Source organism: Thunnus albacares, chromosome 2 (assembly GCF_914725855.1).
Source record: "Thunnus albacares chromosome 2, fThuAlb1.1, whole genome shotgun sequence".
Classification (NCBI taxonomy): domain Eukaryota; kingdom Metazoa; phylum Chordata; class Actinopteri; order Scombriformes; family Scombridae; genus Thunnus; species Thunnus albacares.
The window spans coordinates 6,606,931-6,625,852 of NC_058107.1; the positions used below are offsets into that span (position 1 = coordinate 6,606,931).

The window sequence follows — 18,922 nt, forward strand, 5'->3', positions numbered from 1 at the left end:
TACTAAAGCAAGTGAGAACTTACACTTCTAATTTATTAATTTGGTATTCTGTCTGTAGAGACATTTTTAATAAACTGTCATTACATCCACTGGGATTCAATGTGTGCAAAAAAAAAAAATACAGTCTGGAGAGGGGAGAAATCCATCACACCATATGCCAGGGTAAGTGTGGCTTCTTTCAGCGTGAAATCATTCTCATTAAAGTACAGCCTAGTATTTGTATTCCACAATAAAAATAATGTGTCCAAGTGGAAAACAAGTTGCCATTACAACTCAGAAAAACACTAAAAAGTTAAATCAGTTGTATGATTAGGCACTTCAAAGCTCTTGGTTTATTTTCTAGGGTCAAGAAAAGTACACAGACTAGAGGTCCCTTTATTTAGATAACATATATAATCTCTCATATTCACTCCACAATTTGAGGTGATTTTCTGATGCATAAACCTCTTGGTCACCTCTCATCTTCCCCCACAATCACTGACTAATCACTCCCTGCTTTTTTGCTACATACAAGATCAGAAAGAGGCTATCTGTAGTAAAGCAAAGTCTTTCACAACATCCATGAGGATGAGTAGCAAAAGTTTTGTTAAAACAGAGAACAGTTAAACAAATGTGAAAATAAAATTCATAAAATTGAGGCAATATGAAATTAAGAGCAAGATACGGTTGGCGATGAAAAGGCTTTGAATGTTTTAAGCACAATGTCCAACATTCTGAAAGCAGCTGAACCACAGATTTGAGATAGCAGATAGTACAATTGTAATAAAAATGTCTAATGTGCCAGACTATTAAGCTGCTGCACACGTATATACATCAACTTATGGAATGTGGGCCCATATTTTGATTCTTCTGGTCAGACTTTGGTGAGCGTGTTACATAATCCATCAGATTTTTACAAATGTTTGCTAAATACAATGGATTTATTCTGAGAGTAAGACTGTCTGCACATTAAAGCATCGATGACAGTTTAAGAAATGCAGTTGCTTGCCATCAAGACCATGCTCACATGAGAAGATCAATAACACTTTCAACTCCACGCATCCAATACAGTGATGAGTCTGGAATATGTTTAGCCTAGCTAAGCACAAAGACTGGAGGAGGGGGAAACTGCTAGCCTAGCTCCATTAACAAAATACACCGTCCAACAGCTCTGAAGCTGTCTGTTCTAAGTGGACTACCCAGCTGGTCAACAAGTTGACTCAGAGATTTGATTAGCTGACAATAGATTGGGGTTCCAACCTCCACTACAAGGGCAGGACTTTTCAGATCTTGTGTGGAGTCACTGCGCAATCAGTAAAAACTCCATATTTAAACATTTCTGGGGTTTTTTGTATGTTTAAATGGAGAAAATATATATGAATGTAATAATGTAAATGAGGCCATTTGGGATATTGTTGCACTTTATTTTTTCATGTTTGAGAGAGCTGTGGTAGCAGCTTGTCTGATCCAATTTTTTTTTAAGCAACTAAACACACACATTCTGGACCTCTGGCTGTACTGGGGATAGAGATGGAATTCACATTCATCTTCAGATTAGTGTACATCACTAAATGTCTAGAGTGAATGACTTGAATGTATTCAATCATTTGTAAACCAAGCCCAAGCTGTGTTAAACCCTGTGGATTACTTAATTTGTGTTTCTATTTAAAGTCACTAATAAGTGAAAACTATGTGTATTTGAATTCTGCTAATAAAAAGTAACTGGCATTGATTGGGTCCGCTTTCCTGAGTTTGTTTCTTCTACTAAAATATTTCAGTTTGATTCTCAACAGCCACTCGTGCAAAGAGCCATTTTACCCCAGTGTTCACGGTGTTAGCTGGCAGACTGCCAGTCCAATATATTACACTTTTTATCAAGGAGATACAGGCAAAAATGGAAAATCATGGCACTGGATCCAGACTACGATACTTAAGCTTTCAACTGTTACCATTCAGACTAGATTCCAGAATGTACCCTAACTTACATTAGACCTGTACACATGACAGTGTATCTAGATGAGAAACAATCCTCCACCAAAACTAATATGTTGTTATAATTAAAAAAAAAAAGATTACTACACATTTTTGGCCACAAACCACTGAGACCTGTTTTCAATTAATTATGACAGAGAGGTTCATTAATATTTTGTATATTAAGTATTTAATTGTTTCCTCCATCACTCTTTGTATTTCTAAGTGTTTGCAGAATTTAGCGATTTGTGTAATTCCAGTACTATCTTTTTACACCACGCCCTTAACAAGTCTGTCTAATGATGTTCACCAGATTTTTGCTTTTCATTTTTTAAGTGTTTCCAAAATATTGAACAGGGCTGATGTCTACCTAACCAACAAGGAAACTAAAACAAATCAGCACTCCATCTTCCTCGGATTTACCTGGGAAGGAAGGCCTATATGTTGTCTCAGGAAGCTACCATGCATGTCCAGACTTAGACCCAGTCCTGTTGACAAAATGAATGATCTTCCACACATTAGGCCAGAAGGGATGGAATGTTTGGCAGCACGGTGGCTCAGTAGTCAGCACTGTCACCTCACGGCAAAAAAATCCTTATTCGAATCCGGCAGGCAGATGGGGTCTTTCTTTGTGGGATTTGGATTTTCTCCAAGTGCCCCGTCACGATGTGTCAGCCCCGTGATTTACTGGGATGTACCCCACCTCTTGCCTAGAGTGTGGGCTGGGATTCCCCTGCCCCCTGCACAGGATAGGCAGGTATATACATACGATGGATAGATGGGATGGAATAAGAGGCATCAACTGAGTTGAAATTCTAATTCTATTAGTTGACTCACACTTTTGGATATAACCGCATTAGATGTCTCCCTGTGCTTAATATGAAAGTCAAAGAAGGCTGTGACACCAAATACTTCATATCCATACACTTCAATCACATTTGGTAGAAGATTTGACTTTTCAGAATCATCAGCTAACCTTTCATTCCTTTCATGCCCTGTAAATGGTTTGTACATGTGTCAGGATGGTACCTAGAGCAACCTGCACCATACATACCTCGTAGGTGTGTCTGAAAGATATACCCAAAAGAAAGCAGACATGTATCGACATCTTGATTCTGGCTTCATCACCAACCACTTCATTCAAAGTTCCATGAGACTTAGTATTTTTTTAGCAAAAGTGAACACATAAATGACGGGGGGGGGGGGACATGAAGTACAGTTATCTGGAAGGAAAAGAAAATTAGGGAAGGGGAGGGGTGAGAAAAGAGTGCAGCCCATTCCAAAAGTCCAGGCACGGAATGCAAGTCAGTCAAGTTACCATGTTAAGGTCAGTGCCCCAGTGTACAATGCCACTTGAATGCCACAACTGCTTGCTGTCCTCTTTGTGGTAGCCTCATTTGGTGAAGGCAGCTACCACAGCCCACAACAACTCGTTGGTACTGGCCTTCATGCACTCCCCCTCAGGCTCCAGTTCCAGCAACTGCCGCACTCTCTTCATGGCCAGGTCATATTGGTCGTCTAGCAGCGGGGCGAAGGCATTTTCCAGGACGTCAGAGGAATGGGCTAAGAAGATGAGTGCAAGCAACCGCTTGTCCATTCGATGAGGGTCATTCACCCACTTTTCCAGTACAGCCTCCTGGACCTTCTTGATGAGGCGCTGCTTGATGTTGTTGTTGGTCAGAGGATGTGTGGTCATATCAAAAAGCAGGAAGTTCTGCTTCTCAGTGGTGAGGACACCTTTTTCCACCAAGTTTTTTGCCAGCCGCTCACGGACGTTCCGCAGTTGATAATGAAGCTTCAGGGGGTTCCACGTCTCTCCTAAAGACAAGCCAATAAAAATAAGACAGTTAATGCTGTCACAAAAAGATGTGTACATCTACATGTATAACCACATGCTATGGCAAAGACCACAGAAAGAACAGAGTCAGTGCCAGTATCTCAGTAACTGCACACACTACAGTGGTAGATGTGGACTAACATCCACTGTAGATGGAGACATCATCTTTCAAACCAACTGAGTGGTATAACATACTCACTAAAGCTGCTAGGAAAAGATGAGAGTTATAGTCTCAGTGGATCATTGCTTCTTGAGAGTTGGGTGTTATGCTATTTTCCGTCACCTGTTCCACCTCTGTATGTCTGCCTTTTGACTTCCATTCAACCACTGTAAACTACAACAAAAAAACTCTGTAGTTGCTTTGTCATATGCAAAAACTGCATCTCAAAACAGAGCTGTTACTGTTTGATCTTTTATCAGTCAATACTACTTATCTTCACACAGGGTTGCCTCACACAAATGTAATGTGTTTTAAGACCTTTTTAAGACCTAAACATAGAAAATAGGGCTGTGCAATATGATGATATATATCATGTGACAAGAGAAAAATGTCTATCATTGCATATTATACTCTATCTTTTATATCGTTGTGGCACAAATCACACTCTTTACGGCAATATTTTTCATCATTTGGAGTCTGTCCAACTTTTGCACAGATTAAATTGATAAATTACTCTTCTTGGCTTTTTACTCACAAAGCTTTTATTGCACTTACAGTAACATAACAAGTTTAGTTGTTTTAAACTCTCCAACTCTCCACTGCTGTTTGTCTTTCCTGCCTCGCTGCGCACACGAGGAGGGCTCAGCCCCACCGGCACTGAGAGGGGGATTAAAATGTGCTATACTGGGATAGATATCGTTATCATATGAAGTTACCTATATTGGGATATGAGATTTTGGTTATGTCGCCCAGCCCTAATAGAAAATGTATTACCCTTTCCACAGCAAAACAAATGCACGTTAGGGCTGAGCCATATGTTTGGCAGCAATGTCACAATAATACGGACATTTTTCTGGATATTTTTCTATCTCCATGTATCAATCATATGTAAAATCACATAAAGTAATCAAATTAATGGATAATGCAATTAACTGTATCCCACTGTTGCTTTACATTAGATAAAACTCTACTGTAAAAAAATAAACATTGATTTAAAATTTTAATTACAATTTGCTTGGAATTGTTCATTTGACAATATTCTGTATTACAATAATGCGGTATGATCATATAATGATAGGATTCCACTCAGCAAATAATAATATTGAATAATTTCCCCTGTCCTAATGCACATACAAACTGTCAAAACCACCCCAGTCTAGACTTAACACACCAATTTTAAGTAAAGAGAGTCCAAATGAGCCTGAGTCTGAGTCTAGACCAAGGACAAAACAAATAGTCCTATTCCAATACCAATCCCCCAAGCACCCATTTAAGCACTTTTTTTGTTGTTATTTCCAAGTTTAATATTGTATGATACCTTATGACACTACACTAGTTTAAAACATGCAGGATAAGCCGGTAGTGAATGTAGTAAATTGACATTAGATAACGTACAACAAAGTAAGTCTGGTAATCTTGCTCATTCTCTCACTCACAGTATAGTATATAATACCCATTAAGACACATACATGTCAGCTAGCTCAGCAGTTGTGGACATATAGTATATCTACTAACCTTCCATCCACTTTCGCTATCTTGTAGGAAACACCACCTGAGTGATTACCAAATTGAAAAGTCCACTCCTCTCCTTCACTCTGTCCACATACAGTGTGTCAGTGCTTGGCTCTGCACTAAAACATTACTGTCCAGATTGTAGGAACTGTCTATCAGAAATAATAAACGGTAATGTGTCTTCTCTGAGAACCCCTGGCTAACTGTCTTCAGCATCTTCTATATTGTTTTATAAGACTCTTTTAGGATTTGCGAGAACCCTGTCGTATCAGATTCAGGGGAAATACAAACAGTGCAAAAAGGATATTTAGCTCCCTGTTAAACTCTAGGACTCCTCAGTTCCTGGTATTTTTTGGTCAAAAAAAAAGACTACTACACATTTTTTGGTTTATTGTTGTTGGCACAAGTCTGACAGCATACTGACAGATTCCTAGTTTAAAACTGGGTGTGTCAACCTAATCAAAAATCAAAGTTATCCCAAAATATATTAACATCAGCCTCTGTTGCAGTTTGTGGACAAAACTTTCAATTTTAATTTCATACAAATGGCACTCACAGCCTGTGCAGTAATTGCAGACATACACTTTTAAACAACCTGCATTTTCAAACCACATGATGTATAGTTCAACATTAAGTTGGGTACCAACAGAGCGAAGCACAATGGGTCAGTTTTGTTTATATATCTCATCACAGATACACCACCAGTGCGGGGCTGAACTCACCACTGAGCAGTTCGATCCAGCTCTGCACAGTCTCTGGTGGTTGGGTGTCTTTGATGTGTTTTAGGGCTTCATCCAGGAGCACGTCACCTGTTGGAGCATCTGACTTACAAATCACCTGCAAAGAAAATACAGAATGATGACAGCCAATTACAAAGTGTAGTTATCAGAGGACAGCTGCTGAAATAGACGTGAAATGATGCTTTTATTTTAATGAATAGAGGCTGTGCTCACATGGTTGATTGACGTTCCCAGTCACATCAGACATTGAAACTGCTTACAACTTTTGTACACTGTCTGCTTTGTAGTCCACCCACTCACTCAACTAGGCCTGTAACTAAAATCAATTTTCATTATTGATTTACTTACTGATTAAGTTACTTTTTCTGATTAATTGTTTGGTCTATAAAAAACATCAGAAAATTGAGAAAAATACCCATCATTTTCCAAGAAGCCCAGGCTGAATCCTTTAAATGTTTTGTTTTGTCCGACCAACAGTCCAAAACCCCCACATAATCAGTTTATGGAAAACAGCGGAAAACATGGCAGCGTGCAGCAGTGCAGTGGCTTCTCAGCTACCGTCGGTTGTACTTAATAACACAGGATACACGGTGAAGTACTGTTTTTCTGAACTACTTCAACTCATGAATCCCAGTGTGGTGATTAAATGAGAGCTCAAGGTAGCATTAGGCAGATAGAGGCTCCTGAGAACAGTGGGCTAGAGAAGGGAAACACACCGGCTGAGAGGAAGGAGGAAGTGGTGTGCCCAGAGGCAGAAAAGGGGCAAGCGAGTCAGCCTGCTAGCCAGGCTGGAAGCTACCAACAGACCCGCTTTGCCAACACTTTTTCTGGCAAATATCTGCTCGCTGGATAACAAAATAGACTTAATGAGACTCCAATTGAGCAGGTACAAGGAGATAAGGAAATGCTGCGCACTTCTGCTTACAGAGACACGGCTAAACAACAACATGCCTGACGCAGCTTACCAGATCAAGGGTCTACTCTTCTTCCGAGCCAACCGCAATGAGCTGTCAGGGGAAACCCACGGAGGAGGACTTGGTGCCTACAAACGTAAATATGGTACGATTGTCATCCATGTCGGCGGCAACAACTCCCGATTACGCCAATCGGAGGTCACCAAAATTAATGTTGAGCCGGTGTGTACATTTGCAAAAACAATGTCGGACTCCGTAATTTTCTGTGGACCGCTGCCTAATCTGACCAGTGATGACATGTATAGCCACATGTTACAATTCAACCGCTGGCTGTCGAGGTGGTGTCCAGCAAACGATGTGGGCTTCATAGATAATTGGCAGACTTTCTGGGGAAGACCTGGTCTGGTTAGGAGAGACGGCATACATCCCACGTTGGATGGAGCTGCTCTGATATCTAGAAATATGGCTGGCCCGTACTCTGAATTCCTATCTGAATTCTCAGAGTTTTTAATCAAACTTAGTCCTTAGTACAGATTAAGTAATTATAGTAGGTGATTTTGATATTCATGTGGACGTCAATAATGATAGTCTCAGTACTGCATTTATCTCATTATTAGACTCAACTGGCTTCTCTCAGTGTGTAAATAATCCCACTCACTGTCTTAACCACACCCTAGACCTTGTTCTGACTTATGGGATTGAAGTTGCATTTAATAATTTTTCCACAAAATCCTATTTTATTAGATCATTTTTAATAACTTTTGAATTCCTATTACTGGATTTCACACGATTGGACAAAAATGTCCTCACTAGATGTCTATCTGATAGTGTTTTAGATACATTTAAGGAAGCAATTCCATCAGTACCGAATTCAATGCCATGTCTCAATACTACAGAGGACTCTTATGTTAACTTTAGTCCCTCCTAAATTGATAATCTTGTTGATAGTGTTGCAGGCTCATTACGAATAACAATCGACTCCATCGCCCCCTTAAAAAGGAAGATAATAAAACAAAAGAGGTTAGCTCCGTGGTATAACTCCCAAACCCACAAATTAAAGCAAACATCGCAAAAATCAGAGAGGATTTGGCGTTCCATCAAAGTGGAAGAATCTCGCTTAGTCTGGCAAGATAGTCTTAAAACATGGGAAGACCCTCTGTAATGCCAGAGCCACCTATTACTCAGCATTAATAGAGGAGAATAAAAACAGCCCTAGGTTCCTTTTCAGCACTTTGGCCAGGCTGACAAAGAGTCATAACTCTATTGATCCATGTATTCCTATAGTTCTCAGTAGTAATGACTTTATGAGCTTCTTTAATGATAAATTTCTAACTATTAGAGGCAAAATTAACCACCTCCTTCCCACAACAGGCACCATTTTCTCCCCAAACACAGGCACCTTAGAAACAGCTGTAAATCTTGACATACATATGGACTGTTTTTCTCCAGTCAACTTTCCTGAACTAACTTCAATGATTTGTTCAGCCAAACCATCAACCTGTCTCTTAGACCCCATCCAAACTAGTATGCTTAAGGAAGCCTTACCCTTAGTTAGCACTTCCTTACTAGATATGATCAATCTGTCTTTAGTAACAAGCTATGTACCACAGTCCTTTAAAGTAGCTGTAATTAAACCTCTTCTTAAGAAGCCTACTCTTGATTCAGGTGTTTTAGCCAATTATAGACCTATATCTAACCTTCCATTTCTCTCTAAGATCCTTGAGAAAGCAGTCTCTAATCAGTTACGTGACTTTCTACATAACAATAGTTTATTTGAGGATTTTCAGTCAGGATTTAGAGCACATCATAGCACAGAGACAGCACTGGTGAAGGTCACAAATGACCTCCTAACTGCATCGGACAAAGGATTTGTCTCCATACTTGTCCTGTTAGATCTTAGTGCCGCATTCGACACAATTGACCATCAAATCCTTTTGCAGAGACTGGAAGAATTAATTGACACAGCATTAAGCTGGTTTCAGTCCTATTTATCAGACCAATTTCAGTTTGTACATGTTAATGATGAATCCTCCATGAAGGCAAAAGTTAGACACGGAGCTCCACAAGGTTCTGTACTTGGACCAATTCTGTTCACCTTGTATATGCTTCCTTTAAGTAATATTATTAGGAAACACTCCATAAATTTTCATTGTTATGCAGATGATACCCAATTATATTTATCAATGAAGCCTGATGAAACCAATCAGTTAAACAAACTCCAAGCATGCCTTAAGGACATAAAGACCTGGATGACCTGCAATTTTCTACTACTAAACTCAGATAAAACTGAAATTATTGTGCTTAGCCCTAAACACCTTAGAAACACATTATCTAATGATATAGCTACTCTGGATGGCATTACCCTGGCCTCCAGCACCACCGTAAGGAATCTGGGAGTTATCTTTGATCAGGATATGATATATATAACTCCCACATAAATCAAATCTCAAGGACTGCCTTTTTTCACTTACGTAATATCGCAAAAATCAGGCACATCCTGTCCCAAAAAGATGCAGAAAAACTAGTCCACGCATTTGTTACTTCTAGGCTGGCTTATTGCAATTCCTTATTATCAGGCTACTCTAACAAGTCTCTAAAGACTCTCCAGCTGAACCAGAATGCAGCTGCACGTGTACTGATTAAAACTAGAAAAAGAGATCACATTTCTCCCATTTTAGCTTCACTACATTGGCTTCTCATTGGCTCATAGTACCGTATTATCCCACTAGAACACTGCGCTCCCAGAATGCAGGTTTACTGGTGGTTCCTACAGTCTTTAAAAGCAGAACGGGAGGCAGAGCCTTCAGCTATCAGGCTCCTCTCCTGTGGAACCATCCTCCAGATTCGGTCCGGGGTGCAGACACCCTCTCTATGTTTAAGAGTAGGCTTAAAACTTTCCTTTTTGATAAAGCTTATAGTTAGGGCCGACCAGGCTCACCTTGGATCAGCCCTTAGGTATGCTGCTATAGGCCTTGACTGCTGGGGGACTTCCCATGATGCACTGAGCTCCTCTCTCCTCCTCCTCCTCTCCACCTGCATTCAGTTCCACATGCATTCATGTAACATCAATGCATGCCACTAACTTTCCTTCTTCCCCAGAGTTTTTTTTGTGCTTTCTCCTCTCGCAGGAAACCCTGGCTTCCGAGCCGAGCCTTCATGGTCCTTCACTGTCCTGTTGGCATCCTTCCCTGGCTGCTGCTGTTGTCGTTGTTGTGATTGTTGCTATTCTGCCCCCCTCCCTTTCTTTCTCTCACTCAACCCAACTGGTCAAAGCGGATGGACGCCCACCTAGAGCCGGGTTCTGCTTGAGGTTTCTACCCGTTAAAGGGGAGTTTTTCCTGACCGCTGTCGCCAAGTGCTTGCTCATGGGGGAATTGTTGGGTCTCTGTAAATTAAAGAGTATGGTCTTGACCTGCTCTGTGTGAAGAGTGCCCTGAGATGACTTTTGTTGTGATTTGGTGCTATATAAATAAAAATTGATTGACTGATTGATTGATTGATTGATACATCAATAAGCATTAGTGTACCCACTGTTCTCTGGTAAGCAGCCATTGTTCCAAAGCAGTGGAATATCTGATGCTGAGTGCTGGCCACACTATCTGCCACGGGAGTTTATAGTTGTGTTCATTGTGACTGTGTATGTTCCCCCAAGTGCTAATGCTAACGTGGCTCTTGGGGAGCTATATGACCACATCTGTGAGCTCCAGAACAAGCATCTGAAGGCATTCTTCATGGTAGCAGGGGACTTTAACCACGCTCAGCTGACAGACACTCTGCTTCAGTTCTATGAGCATGTCTCCACAGCAACAAAGGGAAACAACACGCTAGACCGGGTGTACACTAACAGACGTGAGGCATACAGAGCAGTGCCCTGTCCCCATCTGGGCTTCTCTGACCACATTTCTATCATGCTGATTCCTGCTCATCGTCCTGTGCTCAGACACAATAAGTCCACACAGAAGAACATCACTGTGTGGTCCAATACAGCTGTTCCCATGCTTCAGAACTGCTTTGAGCAAATCAACTGGAAGATATTCAGAGAAGCTGCACCAACATGGCAGGGTTGAACTGGAGGACTATGTGTCAGCCGTCTACGGTTACATCAGTAAATGTATTGATGACATCACAGTCCCCAGGAAGATCACCATCCGCCCCAACCAGCAACCTCATCTGAAAAGTAAAGATTCAAAATTATTGCTTATGTCAGGATAGAATATAGGCCTATCCAGGATGAACTGACCTATGCAATATCACTGATATTTAAATATGGGTATTAGTTATCTGAATTATGGAGCTGATTCATCATGTGAGGTCAAAATTGGGGAAGAAAATGGTTCAAACGTCATAAGGGAGAAAATCCCCATTGAAACACATTCAAATGGGCTTAATGGGAGCAGGTGAGCTTAAAGGGAACATCGGTGAATTTATGGTTAAAAGACAACATATTTGATTCCATGCACCTAACATTAAAAAAACTTTACGAAATAAATCTATACATGGTGCTCTAACACGAAAAGTATAAATTTATTATGCAGAGAAGTAATTAGCTATACTCATTTACTTCCACCCCCGACAGTGTGATTTTTTTGTAGCGTCCCCTTTAAGCCCACCAGGTAAAAATGTTAATTAAAAAAATAAAGATAAACATACACATTTAATACTATTTAATAGTATAATAATGTAAGCTATATGTAAACTATATGTAAATGTAAACTATACATGCTTATCATGCTTTATGTCATTGCAATGAACCATACTGTGCAGCTACTGTATTGATGCAGCATGTTGTCTAGTTGTTTTCCAGCATGCTAAAACTCATATTTTGATTTCAAAATATTTCTAATTCAAGTTAATATTCTAACATTTGTCTTATTCAAACCACTAATCACTTAAATTTTGATAACAAATGAGTATTTACCAAAAACAAGAATAAAAATAGGCAAAACATGGTATCTTCTGAGGGTACCAAAATCACCAAAGTTTTTAGGGATGCACGATATTGGATTTTTTGCTGATATGCCGATATTTCCAACTCATTGTGGCCTATTGCTGATACCGATACCGATATATGCACATATTTTTTTCCAGCTGGCTGAGGAGACTATTACACATGCAATCATAGATTGTACTAAGTATGATCAAGAAAGACAATATATGAAGGAAGAACTTAGGAAGACTGGAGTTCAGGAGGTCAGTATTAAAACTTTAATGAACCTGCCAAGTGGGTGGAGCAGTAGAGTTTTCATTGAGTTCATTAGACAGACAGGATTAACATGTAGGATTTAATCTCTGGTCCACACTCCAGAGCAGAAGGTGGCAGTAAAGCACCTAATGCGCTGGTTGCCAACCGCCATTATAAACCAAAAAGAAGAAGATTTTTTCCCCAAACAGAGCAACAGACTGGTACATCCTGTCAGCCGAAGTGTTTCCTGTCTGTGCAGCCGAACATAGCAGCACCTCCGCGGACTCTTTACCCTTACGGTCCCGGTGCTTCCTCCGCAGGCTCCACATCACTCAAGCTGCCTGTCAGACCCACTGCTTCTTCCCACTTTAACCTGAATAACAAACCGGGGCTCGATTGCTCTAGTTGGATCTACACGGAGAGCCAGGGCTAACGTTAGCTGAGAGGCTAGTGGAGCGTTATTGGCAGCAGAATGGCTGGAGGGAAGCACAGCCAGCTAGCCTCTGCTAGAAGAAGCAGCTGGTGCAGCTGAGTGAAGTGGAGCATGCGGAGGAAGCACCGGGACCGTCAGGGTGAAACAGTCTGTGGAGGGAAGCACAGTTATGCGGCGGAGGAGAAGGCAACAAATTGGCCTCTCATAATCGGCAGAAAATGTTCATTTCGGCTGATGCCGATATTTCATTTTAGAGCTTATATCGGCCGATACTGATGACATGCCAATAATATCGTGCATTCCTAAAAGTTTTTTTGCATCTTCTTCTGGGATCAGCAGGCACATGTAACACATGTGCTTCGATAACGCAATACTGACAAATATGATTGACTTACAATAAAAAGTGTAATTTATGTAACAAGCAGCTTCATTGGAAGAAACCTCACACATCAAAAAAACAAACGTTTTCTTTTTTATTTGCCTCAGAAGTTGCAAGTGGGCTTATATGGTATATGGGCTTAAAGCTGTATTCAGACCAAATCAGGCAGTGCAGCGTTCAGCCGCTGGGTCGAGCGCAGGTGTGTGGGGTTGTGGGCATGTTTATTTGGGCTCTAGAACATAACAGCTGTGAAACAACCAGAAAATAACGTTTTCTTGATCTGACTCACTGGCTTTCTCACTAACAGGGCTCCCTCTCTTCATTCACTTTCAAGATCGCTCGACCATAGCTGCTCTCTCTTTCTCGCTGGTGCTTTCAGTTCTTTCTCTCGTCTTTTTTTTAAATGAGTTGGGAAGCCAACAGAAAATTTAAACTTAACTTTTAACATTATCACACAGAGAGAAATGTCCTCCCCTTGTCCTAGTAATGTCTTTGTACTCCCTGGTGGCAGAGTTTACAACTCTGAGCAGTCTGATCTCCCGCTGTGATTGGCTACCACAGCCTTCAGCCGCAGTGACGTCAGGTTGCGTTTCTCCAAAAGTTAACTCTGGCTCAACATTCCGGCCGCAGTCCAGTGTGGCACCGCAGCAGCCAAAACAGCCACAGCTGAAACACACTACCCCAATTCAAATGAATGGGAGGACTGGCATTTTCGCCACACCGCCTGATTTGGTCTGAATACGGCCTAATAGAGACGTTTAACCTAGTACTGTTCGTAGCTAATAAATTAATGATGTCGCTAAGTTGGGCCTGCTGCATTGTGATGGTTTTGTTAATGTTTTTTTGCTTTTATTTCAGACCTGGTCTTTGTGCGTGTTCAGGACAACAGGACAACATAGAGAAGTACATGCAGTTGAAGGTACCTGACAATATCAGTCACTTAGTAACTTACTATGAGGAACATCATTCATTAATTCATTGTATTAGCTTACAGTATTAGATCATTTTGTCAGAACACTGCTTAGCCTACATATCACTCAGATGTTTTATTTTTCCTAATACTGTCATAGTCATTCTCCATAATAGTGACTGTGTTGGTATGGTAGTTGATAGTGTTGTCATTTTTCTTGAATATCAGATATCTAAGATATGGGTATGAGATATATGTGAAGGCAGACAGTTTTATTATGTGTGTGGATTTTAATTAATAGTAGTTTGTTAGATGTTCAGGTACCACGTCTGCCATTATGAAGAGGTGGATTCATTGGGAGACCACGTTGGTTTTGATGCCACTTGCCATAGGCCAAGGAGTGGGTGACACTGTTGAAGGGGTTGTCAGGGGTGACATGGAGGGTGGATATTACCCGACCAAGGTTGGAGTAAGAGTTCTGGTGTCGAAATTTCCTAAAGCAACTTCTTAGTGGACCTTTTTCCTTTGGCCAATACTGCAGTAAATCTACTATATTTTGCTCAGGCAAGTTACAAATGTCAGCAAAGGGTGAATGTGAAAGCTGCAATCAGCAGCAGAGCATCTAAGAATCTGCTGTCAAGCTAAAATGCTATATATATATATATATATATATATATATATATATATATATATATATATATATATATATATATATATATACACACACACACACACACACACACACATATAGATAGATAGATAGATTAGATAGATGATAGATAGATATATATATATAGATATATAGATAGATATAGATATATAGATATATGTTATAGGATTGAAGACCCACATCTGATTTCCTGTTTGAGGTACGAATAGTCAATAGGCACAATTACCACCTGTATGTTGCGGACGCCATCCGCCACCGAGATGTTGGGGGAAAGAAACAGAAGTCCTGACAGGGCTATTTGAAATTGGCACCACCCCCACATCTGCTCTGGCGGTACTTAAACAAGATCTCCAAATGGAATATGGACGGAAATTTGTGTATGCATCTGCCAACATGGAGATTTGCCCCGACCTGCCCTATGTGCAAATGTGGGCATCACATTGGGAAAAAAAGTCAAGATAACTACTACCCACTATATTTGTCACAATGCAATGAAATAGTATAACATATTCAGTGAATGGAATTACAATTTTCTGCAGTATGTAAGAAACACCCATACCAACTAAGTTAATGTATTTCCTAGACTGTTCCACAAGGTGTGTCGGGAGGAGTATGGCATTCAAAGTGGTCCAACCATGTTTGCAGCACTACAAAATCAAGTGGAGAGCAACAACAAGAAGTGCAAGGACAGCTGTGCCCTAATGGACACATCTTCCCAGGGAGCTCCTCTTGTTGCTGTGTGTTCTCCCTTGATGAAGAAAGTGCAACAACTCAAGAACAGTGGGGAGCTGTGCTTCTTAGATTTCTCAGGGAATATGGACAGGGAGAACTGCAGAGTGTTTCTCTTCCTGATCCACAGCTGTGCTGGTGGCCTCCCGCTGGGCATTCTCCTCTGCCAGTCGGAGGATGAGCAGACCATTTCTGAAGGGCTGGAGCTATTAAAACCACTACATTTTTGATGTATGTGCATTTCCCATGTTTTGTGCATTTGGTTTTTTTTTTTATCAATTGCAGGTTTGAAAAATACCTGAAGCACATGGAATGGCTGTACAACCATAGGGTAGTTGTCCAGCACTCAGTTACAGAGGCAGTCTTCTCACCAGACAAAACAATACCAACAATTTTGCGGAAGCAACAATGTGTGTCCTCAAGGACAAAATACTGTAGAGGACGAAGGCCTTCAATCCTCCACAGCTCTTCACCCTCCTGACATCAAGGCTGGAGGCTCAAGACACCAGTATTTCCCCTATGTTGACTGCTTTGGCCTGGCAGGGAGCGATCTTAGCAGCCATACATTTCTCCGTTTTCTATTTCTCTGTTTATCTTTGTCCAGTTAGGCTCACCCATTGTTGCTAACTTCTGGGCTAACCCCCTTCACTTTTCCAGCAGATGGGGAAAGAACAAAACTTTTCTCAGTCTTGAGAAGCTGCAGCATTTGTTAAGTGACACACTGTAGCCTGTACTGTACATTTACAGACACTACTTCACTTACAGATTGACAATTTACTGCTAACCTTTTTCTCTGCTCGCATTCACCATCACTTTTCTGCCGCTCGCTCTTTCACTTAACCACTCACTCGCTTACACACTGCTCTATTACTTTAAAGGAGATACGCTACCAGGAGTTTCCCAGGCAACGACACAGACGTTGACTCACAAAACAGCGCTGCTCAGAGGCTCCTAAATGCTATTGATTTCCAAATAAATGGGCATTTGGCATTATTTTTCGTATTTAAACAAATATTTTTTGGTCTAGCGTGGGTTCTTGTTGGCCTGGCGGTCCACCAGGCCTGTAAAATTATAGGGGAAACAATGGAGACACGCATTGTTGATGGTGCCCTTGGACGCTGGGAATCATTCTAGAGATACAGATTCCTTCCCCAAGATTCGCATTTTCAGCAGGTAATGGATCATAACAGCTGTCATTAGTTGACATCCTACAGGTTTGTCACAGAGGAATCTATATCACAGAGGAATCTATATGCACACACACCAAATATACTGCCCCTTGTATTACTTATGTTTTAAATAGACTGAGGAGAAGAAGTTCATGGTGGAGGGGTTCAGGCAAACCTATGTTGTGGACATGGAGTTGGAGCTGTGTTCGTGCCCTGCAGGACAAACTGGGGCGTCATGCAAACACCAGGCAGCAGTGGCTAAAATCTACAGCTGTTTGTCCGACAAGTCCAGAGAAGAGAGCAGAACTGTTAAAACTAACATCGAGAAGTAAAGCCAATATTTTCACAATAACTGTGATAGTAAGACTCCCAACATTTCCAGTTTAAATTACCCAATAAGGGAAAGACACTTAATTTCATTTCAAGTGGCCAATCAGGCCACTGAATTTGGTGGCCAGTGCAAGTAATGTTTATTGGGGCCACCAATGCTGTGTTTTTAGTGGCCACACTGTATAATTTAGGGGTCAAGGACCACCGGACCATGGTTAATGTTGATCCTTCTAATGTTTTACAGAAACAATCTCTTTGGGCTTCTTACAACCCCCAAGGCTTACTCAGCCGGCATATCAGTCATTTACGGGTAAGTAATAAACAACAGTAATTTCAATAATAGTAAAAAAAATGAGGAAATATATTTTCTGCCAAGATTCTGTTTTAACAGCACTACATTTTACACCAATGGCCCCTTGTCCTAATTTCCATACATTTTGTAAGAACTGAATAGTGGACAAAGTGCTGCAGTAAAATTACTAATACAAAATATAGTAGTACTTAAGTAAAGCAACAAAGTAGTTCTGTTCAATTACTGTTCACCCCTGAGACACACAGAATGGATATATTTCTTTATATCTATAGGAGCCACCACTGAACCAAGCACTATGCCTCAGGAGCAACAGCAACTGCAAGAACTTAATTATGGTTAATTATGAACATTTCAGCTGACCAGCAATATGTTACATGAGACATTTTGGAGACCTCACTGTTACTTAATATGTGTTCTACATATGTAGCACAAGCGTACAGTATTTTATTGTATTATTCTCATAAAGCCTTAAAGCTGTTACAGTAACCAACATGTCTGACTTATCAAGTCTCTAGCTAGACTTTTCTCTGCCTCGTACCATTACATCAGAAAATGGGCAGTTTGAGAAATGTTAATAATTGATTTAATACTAGCATCTACTACTCTTCACAGGTGTACTGACAGGACAACAGACCCAACCCTTCACAAGTGCTGCTGCTGATAAGCCACAAGAAGGTGAGCTGTGAGTGTGTAAGTTTATATTCACATGTGATTTGGTGCTTTTGAAAACAAAGATGTCTACTTACACGGTAAGATTGTTTCAAATAACTTCTCCTATCTAGAACAACAGTTCATATGAAGGGGGGAGGCTGTGGCTCAGGAGGTAGAGTGGGTATGAATGTGTGTGGGAATGGGTGAATGTGACACATAGTGTGAAAGCACTTTGAGTGGTTGGAAGACTAGAAAGATGCTATACGAACACATATTCTAGCATTCATAGCTTCAGTGGAGAGCAATGGACAGTTCCTATAATGCCAACTTGAAATTTAAAGATAAACATATCATTCAAACTTATTTCCTTCTTAGATATCACACATTCAAGTGATGTCTCTCTTGTAGAGGACATGATGGAGGATTTGAAAAGATGGACAGAATCCCTTCGTCACTGCTGGGCTAGTGGGAATGGCTAAGCAGTACCACCTCCTGAAGACCAACCCCTCCAAACTGCTGTCAGCCATTCACATTTTCAGGAAGTCCAGCAGCCTGACCAGCAAAAGGGCTGCCACATTAAGGTGGACTTCCAGACTTCAAGGCCCGATGATTGGCTGCCAGCCTACTGCTGTGGCACACAGGCAGTCAGGTGCTGGCTCAAAGAGGCGTCTTTCAGCTGGGCGTCCTGTGAAATGTCACAGCTTTCACAGAGTTCATCAGTGGCTTTGAACACCACCCTTGCCAAAAAACACTAAGGAACTCTACCCCCTCTCATCCCTCTCCTCGGAGACACGACATTGGGTTTTGACGCCCCTCTACCCCCTCTTATCCCTCTCCTCAGAGGCAGGACATTGGGTTTTGACAGTCCTCTTGCCCCCTTAGCCCTCTCTCAATGTCCTGCCTCTAAGGAGAGGGATTAGACGGGGCAGAGGGGAATTGAAAATCAACTTTCCTTCATATTAACAGCTTATAAGTTTAAAAACTGAGCTTAGTTACCTTTTGACTTTTATATTTTTCTAGGAGGATGACGTGAATCAACTCAT

At 41.0% G+C, this 18,922-nt stretch overlaps 1 protein-coding gene and 1 long non-coding RNA gene across 2 annotated transcripts in view; one reads left to right on the top strand and one right to left on the bottom strand.

Annotated features, from left to right (window-relative positions):
• LOC122990633 lies at positions 1-14,662 on the top strand. Its single transcript, XR_006405429.1, has 3 exons — positions 1-11; positions 12,296-12,303; positions 14,338-14,662. It is a non-coding gene; the product is annotated as an uncharacterized LOC122990633 (long non-coding RNA).
• LOC122990622 (Golgi phosphoprotein 3) overlaps positions 298-18,922 on the bottom strand; it is a 27,844-nt gene continuing 9,219 nt past the window's right edge. Inside the window, exons 3-4 of the mRNA XM_044364033.1 lie at positions 6,182-6,296; positions 298-3,768 (exon numbers count right to left, since the gene is read on the bottom strand). Of these exons, the coding sequence (XP_044219968.1) occupies positions 3,344-3,768; positions 6,182-6,296 (540 nt within the window). The 3' untranslated portion in view covers positions 298-3,343. The remainder of the gene's footprint in view (positions 3,769-6,181; positions 6,297-18,922) is intronic.